Raw genomic sequence first — 12,980 nt, forward strand, 5'->3', positions numbered from 1 at the left:
TCAAACTGAAATAATCTCTAATTTATAATTATAATATTGAATTATTTTATTTGAAAGGTTGAGATAGATGGTGTATAAGTGTTCTGTTTTTATTAGTCTAAACCACTCAATGATAGTGAAAAACATTTAAACTTACTATAATTGATGGTATTTTGTGCTCTTCACTGCGCCTGTAATGGGATCCGTTTTTGACCTATTCATAAAAAGCCCAATAACAAATAGTGTAAGCAAAGACTGAACAGGATTAGAAATGTAACACACATGAAACAGTTTGTAAAACAACATGGCTTTTTATCAGTGATAACGGGACAAAGGGATTAGTCATCTCATTAATGTACATTAAAATGCTAACTAGTTACATAATGCCATGGATTTGAATTGGCTTTAACCTTACGCGTTGAAACGGGCTCGGACAATCATTCGGCAAAAGTTTCTGAAGCGATGCTCTCTACCAACGATGAAGAGTGGCTTGTCAAAATATGGATGGTTTTCCCGGAGTTCCTCCTCTTGTACTTTTCTGTGAAGAGTAAACATAACAATAAACCATTCTGAAATATTTGCCTCAAAAAGTTGCTGCCCAATGTTGTTCCCTGTCAAAAAGCTACACTTTCATGCTGCGCTGACTTAGCGCTTTGGGAACAACTTTAGGTGTGACCAGCTGTGAATATGTGTGCAACACGTCAATTAAATTGACCAGAATTTATAGCCTCTGCTGGTGACATCATTGGATGCACTTGTAGCACTTGCATCACAGGTGCATCGTCAGATCTTCAGATCACTCTGTGTGTGTGTGCTTCATGAGCCTGTGAGAAACGTTCTACTTTCCTCTGTTAGGAGTTAGATTTTTTTAGGCAGTGCGCAGAAACTTTTCTCTTTTCTCTCTCTAAATAAAAAAAAAGAAAATGACTGAAAGACAGAGTAAGCTGTGTGTGTTCCCTTGTTTACGCTCTATGGCTGAGAGGGACACACATCAGTTTTGTTTTGTATGTTTGGGGGAGAGGCATGCTGTTCTTGCATTGGGGTGGGTGCGAGCATTGCAATCTGTTCTTAGTCAAAATGCTTCGCACTCGTCTTGCTTACTTCCGAGAGTCAGCGCCCACACTTTCATCGTGGTTCTCTCGTATGCATCTGGCTGAGGAGCGAGAGACGGGTCCGTCCCTATCGTTCGCTCTCTCCCCAGATCCAGCTGGTCCTTCCTGTGATCCTGAAGCGTGCTCCGGCGCCTCTTCATTTCATGAGGGGGAGCGTGAATCTCTTGAGTCTGCGGACTTCGAGTTACCCACCTCCGAGCATTCCAGGCATGATAATAAATAATCGTAGGAATTACTTGAGGTGATTTCTCATGCGGTGGCCAGGCTTCAATTAGACTGGCCACGCGAACAAGAGACCCACAAACGCTCCAAGTTGGAGGACAGATTTCTGTCTGGTGGTCAAGGGAAGAGAACGCCTCATCAGTCCCTTCCTTTCTTTGATGACCTCCATGACGAGTTCTCTCATCCATGGAGGAAACCTTATACTTCCCGTGTCTTCATGCACTTGACGTCGATATATTCGACTCTAGTGGGTGCTGAGGCACAGGGGTATTCGGTGATGCCGCCGGTTGAAGAGACACTTGCGGGTTATCTCTTGGCTGGCTCGGCATCATCATTAAAAAGCCCCACTCTCCCCACAAAGCCGTGCAGGACCACCTCCACGCTTGTGGGGAAGGCTTATCAGGGAGCAGGTCAGACTGGTGCTGCCCTGCACACTATGGCAGTGTTACAGGCACACCAGGCTGATCTGCTGAAAGACCTGAGTGCGGGCACCACGGTCGATGAGGAGGCTTTCTCGTCGAGCCACGGATCTGTCTCTCCACGCGACCAAGCAGACGGCCCAGTCTGTGGCTGGTCTATGTCTGCTTTAGTCAGCATGGAGAGACACTTATGGCTCAACCTGTTGGGCATTAGAGACAAGGACAAAGTTTTCCTTTTCGATGCCCCGGTTTCGTCTTCTGGCATATTTGGTGACGCTATGAATGCAGTTATCACCAGGTTCCAGGAGGCTAAAAATCACGAGGAAGCCTTCGGGCAATTCCTTCCTCACCGCACTCAGGGGGAGGGGCCGTCGGCCACCCAGCCCCACCCCAGTCCTTCTAGAAGGGAGGCTCAGAAACATAGCGTGTTGAGTCGTGCTCCACCTCGTAGAGAGTGTGGACAGTCTTGTCGCCCTCAGCAGACCCCAAAGCAAGACCTCAGGGCAGTCATTTCTAAGAGGAAGAAACCCTTAAGGTCTTGCGCCCAGCCTTGTGGGGGTAGCCCCCCTCGGGACGGGGTGCATGTATCATCCACTTTGACCCTCCCGATACCCCACGAAACCTCTCCATTCCCGCTGCCTCTGGTGTTTCGGAGTTAGAGGCTTCCAGTGAAATGTTGGGTGTACCGTTGCTTCCTGCCTTAGTCCAGGACACGGAACATTCGACATCCCCACAACAGGAAGTGTCAAAATGAATACCCATCTCAGAGAACCTGGCAACGTGGAAACTTTTGCCAGGTATTTCTATGTGGGTCCTAAGTGGAAAGAACTGCAAAATCTCTTGTTAAATGGGCCATATAACATGTTTCCCTTCCAGAGAAAGAGTCAGGCTATTACAGCAGATACTTCCTGGTTCCCAAGGTGGGGGGGTATCGTCTTAGCTCATCTGGTTTCTCTGGGTCTGAGATTCAACGGCAAAAAGAGTGTTCTCTCTCCCACTCAGAGAATTACCTATCTGGGCGTTGTATGGAATTCGATCACGATGTGGGCACAATTGTCTCCCGCTCAAATCGTGTCCATTCAGAACACCCTGAGCAAAGTCAGGCTAGGCCAAAGTGGCACTGTTCGTCAGTATCAATGAATACTAGGTCTCATGGCATCTGCGTCTTCTGCACATGAGACTGTTTCAGTTGTGGCTAAAAGTCAGGGGATTTCATCCAAGAGCCAGTACCCTAAGGCTAATAAGTGTTATGTACCACGTGCTTCGTTCCCTTTCTATGTGGTTCAGACCCTGGTTCCTTACTTTGGGTCCCACTCTAGGTTCATCTTGCCGTCGCAGGTTGCTAATGACAGATGCCTCCCTGACGGGCTGGGGAGCAGTCTTAAGTGGTCGTCCAGCTCAAGGGGAATGGGAGGGTCATCAGCTCGATTGGCACATCAACTGCCTCGAGTTGATGGCTGTATTTCTGGCCCTGAAATACTTCCTCCAGCATTTGAGAGGCTGCCATGTCCTGGTGCGGGTGGACAACACAGCAGCAGTCTCTTACATAAATCATCAAGGAGGTTTACGTTCACACAAACTGAACACTCTGGCACGTCAGATTCTCCTTTGTGCCCAGGGCAAGCCCAGTACTCCAATCTACTTCTCTCTGAGTCACCCAGCCCCCCTGGGTCTGGATGCGACTGTATGCACCTGTATGCATTTCCCCCGGTTTCTCTGCTCCCGGGAGTCTTGGCCAGAGTTTGCCAGCAAGGGTCCTGCCTTTTACTGATAGTGCCGCACTGGCCGAACAGGGTATGGTTCTCTGATATAATATCTCTCCTTGATGGTTCGCCTTGGGCGATTCCAGACAGGAGGGACCTTCAGTCTCAGGCACAGGGGACAATATTATCGAGACCATTCTAAGTGCTAGGGCTCCACCTACTAGAAGAATTTACGCCAATAAATGGGGTGTCTTTGAAAGATGGTGCAGTGCACATAATGCAGATCCAGTTAACTGCCAGATTGCTTCAGTTTTGGAAAACTGCCAGATTGCTTCAGTTTTCAACGCCTTGATTGACGGGGTGCCGTTGGGGAGACATCCTCTACTCGCTCGCTTCGTTAGTGGAGCCATGCGACTGAGACCTCCTGCTAGGACCAGGATTCCTTCATGGGATTATCAATAGTCCTTGAGGGTCTGATTGAGACCCCCTTCGAACCTCTAGAGTCAGCGTCTGATAAACTTCTGACTCTCAAGATGTTTTTTCTTATGGCAATTACTTCTCTAAAAATAATTGGGGATCTACAGGCTCTGTCTGTCTTGCCATCCTGCTTATATTTTGCCCCAGGAATAGCTAAAGCAATTTTGCACCCTCATCCTGACTACCTGCCTAAGGTTCCTTTCTTGACTGTACATCCGGTCACTCTCAAAGCCTTCTGCTCCCCGCTGTTTACAACGTCAGAGCAGGAAAGACTTCACAGACTTTGCCTAGTCTGTGCCCTTCAGACTTATGTCCACCGCACTAGCTAATGGCGTAAGTCGCCAGTGGCGTAAGGCGCCACCAAGCAGACTATGTCGCAATGGGTGAGGGACACTATTTCCCTGGCCTACGAGGCGTGCGATCAAGCTTCACCAGTAGGTATCAGGGCTCACTCTACCAGAGGGGTCGCCTCCTCTAAAGCGTGGCTAGAGATGTCCCTCTGCAGCATGTTTGTGATGCGGCAGGCTGGTCCTCTCCGCACACATTCATAAGATTTTATAGTTTGGATGTTCATGCCACTCCGGGCTCTTATGTCCTTGAGTAAACATCATAAGCTCATGTCTGAGACCTCTCGTGCTCTTGTGAGTACACTACACAACCGTAAGTGGTCCGGACATCTACAGTGCGGCGGCGTGGGTATTCTCATTCCCAAAGAGCTAATTCAGCACAAGATCCAACTCTCCAAAAAGCTTTGGTACTTCAGACAAAAATAATTTATGAACATACCTTATAAAGGTCCTGGATGCACAGAAAGTACCATGCTAATTTTGTAAGCATATCTAGAAATCTGCTAACAGGTGACCTGATCTCTCCTCTACAGTCCTTCTGTGGCCTCTGAACATGGCAAATGAACACAGCTAACCTCAAACAAAAGCTTTGCTCCTGTGTAAAAAGTCTTGTTTTCAGATACAGATGGCATCACAAAAGGTCTTTGCAGTCAAGACACCATGATACTATCACTAAACAGAACAAGATAATGCTTAATAATTCTGGCATGGCAAGTTTTGTGGAGAGAATAATAATAATTAAAAAAGAAATACAATTACAAATATGCTTAGAACAGCAATAATGTTCTTGCTTGTCCATGGTGGCTTATGTTGGTTAGTAATTGTTTGATGCAGGTCTAGCTGGTAGACCAACACAGCCAAGCTAAACTGCAAAAATATTGCAAATTAATCTAGTTAAGAAACCTGGTGGGGACACCAGTATACCAGGGGGCGTATTACAGAAAGACCCTTACTTTAGAATCCTATCTTATGTGCTTGGTTAACATGGCAATTTACATTAGTATCTCATTTAGGAAAAAAGATATTCCAGAATAAAATTTTCTAAGTGTGTTATCTTATCTTAACTACATATAGGAAAAGAGTACTACAGAAGCATCCTAACTTGCCAAATATCTTATCCAAAATTCCTAACTTTAGGATAACCCCACTGATGTCCTAACTGAATACTTATTTAAAAGCCAATGGTTACAGTCACAATACAATACTATTTATCATAACTTTGGCACTGTTTGAGAATGGCACTACATTAATTAGTTATACAAAATGAAGAACAGCGATGGTGGAAACAATTTCAGAAGAGCCAGATGCTGTGTTTGATGACAAAACACTGATAAGAAATAACAGACTCCCACGAAATACGAGAATACAGTTATGAAAACGTAAAAAAAATTTAAATCGCGATTTAGTTTCTCCATAATCATCTATCTAATATTTTATTCACAGCAGCCATTTGTGCATTGTTTGTTGCTTGGTAACAGAGAGTTGATTATCGAACTCGATGAAGCTAACTATAGATAAGATATGATTTTGTAAGATATGATAAGATTCCTAAATCTGGATAGAATTTGCTTCTTTAATATGAATCCCACCTTAACTGATCATATCTTATTTTAAGACTAAGATAAGTTTTCTGTAATATGTCCCCTGCATTCTAGATACTCTGGATATGGATTTGTAACAAATTCAAAGAAATTGCATTGGAATTTACATGACTTTACTATGATCTCTGAATATAAAAAAACACATTATATGCTAGTGGGCAGCAATGCAGGTCTTAAGACTGTGTGTTAATTTGGAAATACCGTTTCATCTCAGCCTGCTCCTTTTTCTCTTGGATCATCTTGATTTCACTGTCCTCCCGCTGGGCATTACGATAGCGGACTGTACTGGAGTGCTGCAGAGTTCAAACACAGACATCACATTTAGTAACAGATAGCACTATCCTCCCTATCTGTCAGTCCTATTACTCAGTGACATGTATGTGTGTGTATTTACATCCTGAGTGAGAGTCTCCAGGGATTTCCCTCTGCTGATTCTCTGGCTGGTAGAGCCGTGTCTAAGGGACCTGAGTCAGACAGAGCAGGTTCATACCTATCTATCCATCCATCTAATAATCCTTTAATCCATAAAAATAGATGATGACTATGTGAAAATGTGTTGAAGTGTTTCCCCACCGGCGTTCCTGGCGGATGTGGTGCTGAACACTGAGAATGGATCTCTCTTTGGTTGGCTGACCCTCAAAGGAGCCACTCAGCATACGTTGTCTGGTGCAGGCTCTAGAAATAAACACAGACAGATCAGAACTAGGTCAACAGCAAATAAATAAATTACGATACAACAACAACCACAGCACAGTATGTTCATATTCTTTTTTTTAAGGATGTGAAGGATTTGAGACTGAAACATTCTCATTCAACATTTGTTGACTATTACTTTATAACTGTCCATCTAAAACACTTGAGAAACTCTTTAATAGCCTCTTTTTTTAAAGGGCACATGATCTTTTTCCATATAGGAGCTCATTGTATTATAAAAAAATACTGTAAGTCTTAGAACTCAAAACTTCCTCCCAGATGCAAAATTTTTATTTTTATATTTATCGAATTCAAGCTGTAAAAATGCCTTGTTCTCTAATTCCACAAATTTAGGACATTACAAGTGGGCTCATTAATACATGACTGCCTTCACAGCAAGACGTCAATGCCTACTTTTACATCCTCACATCCACCCACTGCTGCTCAGTTGGTTAACTGAAGAGAGAGCAGGAAATATAGGCCTACTATTCCTGCACACCAGATGGGTCTTACACAGTACTCCTTGAGTACATCTGGACTATATTTAATTATTTTTCTATTTAAACATGCACTAGATCGACTTCTTTGACCGTTGTCATGTGTCTCGATTCACTTTAAAAAGATTCAGTGTCAAGTTATAACTTTTAAAAGTGTTTGTGCCCATCTGCGCTATTTGAAATTGTTGGTCTATGTAAACATGCACTAGATAGACGTATTTGACTCTTAAATGCATTTCCAGCTATGTGCACCTCATTTTAAGAACAGAACCAGTTCAAGTCTTGCCTGTTACTACCAGCATCTCTTGACTGTTTTTGGTGCAAAAAAGAGACTCTGTTACCTCTTGTCTTTGAGAAAAGGCCAATGAGAATTGGCAAACAGAATTTGCATGCCTCTCCCCTTGACATACGGGTATAAAAGGAGGGAAGTGTTTGTCGGTTTTAAGCTGAGAAGCCGAGAGTAAGGTCCTGGCCATTTCAGCGGCTAGTACAGTGTTGTTGCAAGAGGGATACAACATCTCATTCCCTCCATCAGGGAACGGAGGTTAGGACAGTAACCGAGACATTCCCCTTCTGTCACTCACTCAACATTGTGTCGATGTAGTGACAATAGGGGTCCCTATCTAAAAATGCCACAATACTGAACCGTGTTACGTGGACTGCTGAGGCAGTGCAAGCAAGCTGCTGCGCACAAAAATAACAGGTGCATCAGACTGCACGTAAACTTCCCCAACGCCCGAAAAGACATCATATAGTTCCCCACATCCCTGAGGGGGGGAGTGCCAGCCGTAGCCTTTTCTCCCTTTATGTTTCTCTCCATAGACTGTTAGATGTGGCTGGGATCATCTAACGCAATAACACGCATCGGGGAAGGTATTCTTTTCCTATCCTATTCTTTCAGGGGGAAAAGACCCCGCAGAGACCACATCCTGCCCAGCAGAGGAGGTTAACATATGGAAAAGTATATCAAATGGGCTTATCAGTCACATATGGAAGTGACGCGTGGTAGGTCCAGTACAGGCAAGTTTGTGCCTGCGGTTGGTCTGGCTTCGAACTTCCTCCACTGAATTCAGAGCCAGAGGGCTAGAGAGGAAAGACATCCAGGGTCCGTAACTTGTGGAATTGACTGGGGGAGTAGAGCGCACGTCTTCACCTCAGGGGAGGGTGGAGGCACTATGAGGGCGGGCACGGTCTGGGTCTGGTAGGCCAACGCAATGGCGTCCATGATCCAGTGGGCAAGCCTCTGTTTGGAGACAGCGTTCCCTTTCCGCTGTCCACCACAGCAGACAAACAGCTGCTCAGAGTGTCTAAACCTCTGCATGTGATTCAAATAGGTGCGCAAAGCACGCACCGGACACAGCAATGCTAAGGCTGGGTCTGCCTCCTCCCGGGACTGCGCTTGCAGGTTCACTACCTGATCCCTGAAAGGGGTCATAGAAACCTTAGGCACATAGCCCAGTCAGGGTCTCAGGATGACGTGAGAGTCTGCCGGACCGAACTCCAGTGTCGCCGACAGCGAACGCTTGCAGGTCCCCAACCCTCTTGATAGATGTGAGTGAAATCAGGGGGACATTTTCAAGGAAAGGGCCTTTATTTCCCCGTCCCCCGACACTAGGGATCTCTCTTGAGCGCAGAATATACCTCTGAACTATGAAAAAAGGCCAATGAGAAGTTGGCAGACAGAATTTGCATGTCTCGCCCATGGACATACAGGTATAAAGGCGGAGAAATGCATCTGTTTCATTCAGAAATTTTCTTTGGAGCCAATGGTCGTTTATGCAGCGAGCTGCGAGTCACACACCTGTTCCCTCTCACCGCAGCGATTACTGCTGTTGGATATACGGCACACTTCAGCGGCTTTCTCCTTCTCTGCACAGCAGTGCAGTTTGCCCCTGGGCACTTCGACAGCGCAATACTAAAAATATAAAGAGTGTTGTATAAAGAGTGATTTTTTCTAAAAGAGTAATTCTCTCTAAAAGAGCAATACACAGCGGCATTGAACATTCCGCCCCTGTGTAGTTCCTGGATGCGGTAGAGTGCTCTCCGCTTCAGATGGCGCTGTCTCGTGTGTCTGGGCAGCGATCACACCGAGAACATGACCATGGCAAGTTGTGGTCACAGCTTTCCTTCAACCGAAGTAATGCCACTCCAGCCGGCCACCGCGTCGCTCCTTCTTCCCACGGGATTTAGGAAGACATGGCTGGCGATGGAGGCGATCCGGGGATGGCAGCGGGTGCGTTTTCGCCGGGTACATCCCCATGAAACCCCCGGCACGCTCGTTGACGTCCATCCGGGCTCGAGGCAACAGCGGCTCACCTCACAGCCAGCCTGCCTATCCTCTTGAGCCCCCCGAGCTGGATGAGCTTGCCGCTGCATCGGAGAGCCTTCGGGCCAGCATGCCCAGGCTGAGACTGACGCCCAGATGTCCGACATGCTTGCCCGGGCCACCGCCAGAATGGGGTTGGACTGGAACCCTCCGTCCTCCCCACAGCCGTCGCGGCTGGATGATTGGTTCCTGGGGTCTGCGTGCCACTCACAGCCACTCCCAGAGGTGCATGATGAGCTGACGACTGCATGGAGATCACCCCTCTCTGCTCGTCACAAAGCACCTCGCTCATCCGCTCTCAATACCCTCGATGGCGGAGCGGCCCCTAAAGCCAACAGCACCACCGGACAGGCCGCTTCCGCCCTGCATGTCATGGCCCTCCTGCAAGTCCACCAGGCCAAGGCACTTAAAGATCTGCACGAGGGTAGTCCTGATCTCGACGTATTGAAACGGGCAAAGCCCCTTCTGCTCGCCGAGGGCGTCCCCCTGCGGCTAGAAAATGTGCTCCACCTCAACCCGGGACAAGCTCTCAGCCCCAGCACCGAGCACCCCGCAGGAAGCGCACACCCCCCGTCTCACGGACTCCCTCGAGGACCCGGAAGGCTCCCAGGCGTTCGACCCAGAGACCGAGATGCTTGCTCTGGAGCTGGTAAGCAGACCACTCTGTCCCCTGGTGGCGGGCCGCCAGATTGGGTTGGGGTGACGGGCACGCAGCTGCAGGCCATTTGAAAGGGTCCCCACTGCGCTGGCACATCAACTGCCTGGAGTTGCTGACTGTTTTCTTTGCCCTGCGTGAAATTTCTCCCGCTAGTTCAGGGCAAACATGTCTTGATCAAATCAGACAGCACCACCTCGGTAGCATACATAAATAGCCAAGGCGGCGTACGCTCCCGTCACATGTCACATGTCACAACTCGCCCATCGTCTCCTCCTTTGGAGCCCAAGTCGCTGCGTGCCACTCACATCCCCGGCAACCTCAATGTGGTAGCGGACGAGCTGTCACGACAAAGCTTGCCCAGTGAAGAGTGGAGGCTTCACCCCAAGTCAGTCCAACTGATTTGGGAACGATTCGGCAAGGCTCAGGTATACCTGTTCGCCTCCCAAGAGACCTCCCACTGCCGCCTCTGGTATGCCCGAACAGAGGCTCCCCTCGGGGCAGACGCACTGGCACACAGCTGGCCCACGGGGCTGCACAAGTACGCATTTCCCCCAGTGAGCCTTCTTGCACAGGTGCTATGCAAGGTCAGGGAGGACGAGGAACAAGTCACTCTAGTGGCTCCCTATTGGCCCACCCGGGCTTGGTTCTCGAACCTCATACTCCTCACGACAGCCCCTCCCTGGCGAATTCCCCTGAGGAAAGACCTTCTTTCTCAGGGACGGGGCACGCTCTGGCATCCACACCCAGACATCTGGAACCTCCATGTCTGGCACCTGGCCCCTCAAAGATAAGAGGTAACCGAGGCTCTCAAGAGAGACCCCTAGTGTCACTACATCGACACATGTCACAGTGTTTTTCTGGCATTTCCCTATGAAAATTCTGTTTCACTCTAAAATAGATCACATTTGCTGATTCATGTTGTCACCATATATGATGCATCTGTTATGGCTACATTTAATACATTACTCTCTGCAAATTAGCTTTATGAATACAGAATTATGAGATGATCATAAATCAGAAGCACACACCCATGTTACTATGCCACCATTGACTGCCATGTGTTCTGCTGTATGCCCGACAACAGCAGATGGTTCTCATAAGCTTGCACTGTAATGTACAGGTGGAAGTGTTTCTGAGGAATGGGGAACCCATGGAGAGGAAACTAATTATCCTTTTCTGTGTGTGTGTGTGGTCAAATGTGCACTGAGGAGCGCTGAAAATGAGTATGTTAGAATAAAACAGTAGGGGAATTAATCTCCTAGAGGAAAAACTTTCAGACTTAATATAAGTATATGAGGTTGCACACCTACTAGGCACCTAATATGTTCCCGTTCTAACATAAAGTAGATGGTAAGTTGTTAAATTGGTCTCGAGCCTCCTTTGCCATAACATAATTTTTTTAAAAGGATTCCATTTACCTAACACCACAGCAACTTGCTAGCAATGTGTGTTGGTCCATTTTCAGTAAACTGATCCAATTGTGAGCTATTGTATGTGTGTACCCATGACTTGCTACTGATATAAATAACAGGATACTTCACTTAGTCACATTATTTGTTGGATTTGACTATGTAAAGCAAAATACATGTTAAAATAAAACATAACATTTATTTTTTAAATGTTTGCTTTTGATCAGAAGATCAGGTAACTTGCATGCCTCCATTTACCATCATTACATTTTTATGGTTTATACAGAATAAAAATAATCATATGCAGACTCGTAGGCAGATGCTGTGTTTGTGACAACTGCATAAACTGGTAATTTTTATGCAAATTAAGATTAAACCTAAAACAAAACCCGAACAGGTGAATCTTTTAAAGGATTGTCCAAACATTAAATGCAACTGGTGAGACTGCTTCAATAACTGGCATTCCAAAATTGTTCCGTCGATGAAATCTGATAGGCTGTTTATACTCTAAATCAGTGATGATCTATGTATGCTTAGAAAAGCCTGCTGCTCACCACCGACTCTCTATTGTCCATTAATTTCAAACTCGTGTACCAGAGCACAGCTAATGACAATTTCAGCTTCAAGAGAACATGCCACCCTTACTTATGGCCACTCATAGTGATGAGTATCACTCAGGCTGATGAGGTGTGTGTGCATGTGAGTGTGCAGACAGACCAAAAGCCCAAGACGGAACAGAAGAAGTGGGATGGCTACTGATGTGCTGTCTGGACGCTTAGCAGCAGGAGGAGGGGTGGATAAGGTGAAGAGTGTGTGTGTGTGTGTGTGTGTGTGTGTGTGTGTGTGTGTGTGTGTGTGTGTGTGTGTGTGTGTGTGTATACAACGAAGGAGGTAGAGATGGCATCAATGTGCTCTGAAAACTAAAGAGGCACCGTTGATGAAAAGTGTGCGAATGTGTGACTGCATCTCTGCCAGATTTTTAAATATTAATTTATTAATTCACACTCACAGTTGACCCACTAAGGATCCTGATACGGAGATGCCATTATCTGCTCTGACTGCTGGGGTGGCTGGGTGACAAAGAGGATTGGGATATAAAGAGTCAAAACCAAAACACATTCCCTTGTTAAGGATTTAATGTGTTGTTACCAATGGCTGCAAAATAACAGCAATTCTCTTGTGCCTTTAATTTCAAAACACAGAGCATCACATTAAATATCTTAATATAAATCTACTGATTTTGCAATATATCTGCCTAGTGTGCTTGTAATTTGGAATGGGACATTTTGTGACAGTAGGAATTGCAATTAAAGCAAAATATTTAGTGACAATTTTGGGACAATTACAGCAGATAAGAATAAGTTGCAGATTACTACAGACATTTTTTTTGCTAGTATATCGCAAGCTCACCGTAGAATTTTATTGACAGTGGTTTCCTTCTCCATGAGGTTACGGGCTCGGATGCTAAATATTGACTTTCGCAGCTGAGAGGAAAAACAAAGGTTTACACAGTAAGACACACAAGAGACACAGATCG

The 12,980-nt window shown here is 46.2% G+C and overlaps 1 protein-coding gene across 1 annotated transcript in view; it reads right to left on the minus strand.

Annotated features, from left to right (window-relative positions):
- Window positions 1-12,980, minus strand: part of LOC127658816 (sodium leak channel NALCN-like) — a 239,088-nt gene that overhangs the window by 59,697 nt on the left and 166,411 nt on the right. Inside the window, exons 20-25 of the mRNA XM_052148359.1 lie at window positions 12,854-12,927; window positions 6,434-6,535; window positions 6,255-6,324; window positions 6,062-6,153; window positions 395-517; window positions 137-193 (exon numbers count right to left, since the gene is read on the minus strand). Of these exons, the coding sequence (XP_052004319.1) occupies window positions 137-193; window positions 395-517; window positions 6,062-6,153; window positions 6,255-6,324; window positions 6,434-6,535; window positions 12,854-12,927 (518 nt within the window). The remainder of the gene's footprint in view (window positions 1-136; window positions 194-394; window positions 518-6,061; window positions 6,154-6,254; window positions 6,325-6,433; window positions 6,536-12,853; window positions 12,928-12,980) is intronic.

The sequence above is a fragment of the Xyrauchen texanus genome, chromosome 18, assembly GCF_025860055.1.
Source record: "Xyrauchen texanus isolate HMW12.3.18 chromosome 18, RBS_HiC_50CHRs, whole genome shotgun sequence".
Lineage (NCBI taxonomy): Eukaryota > Metazoa > Chordata > Actinopteri > Cypriniformes > Catostomidae > Xyrauchen > Xyrauchen texanus.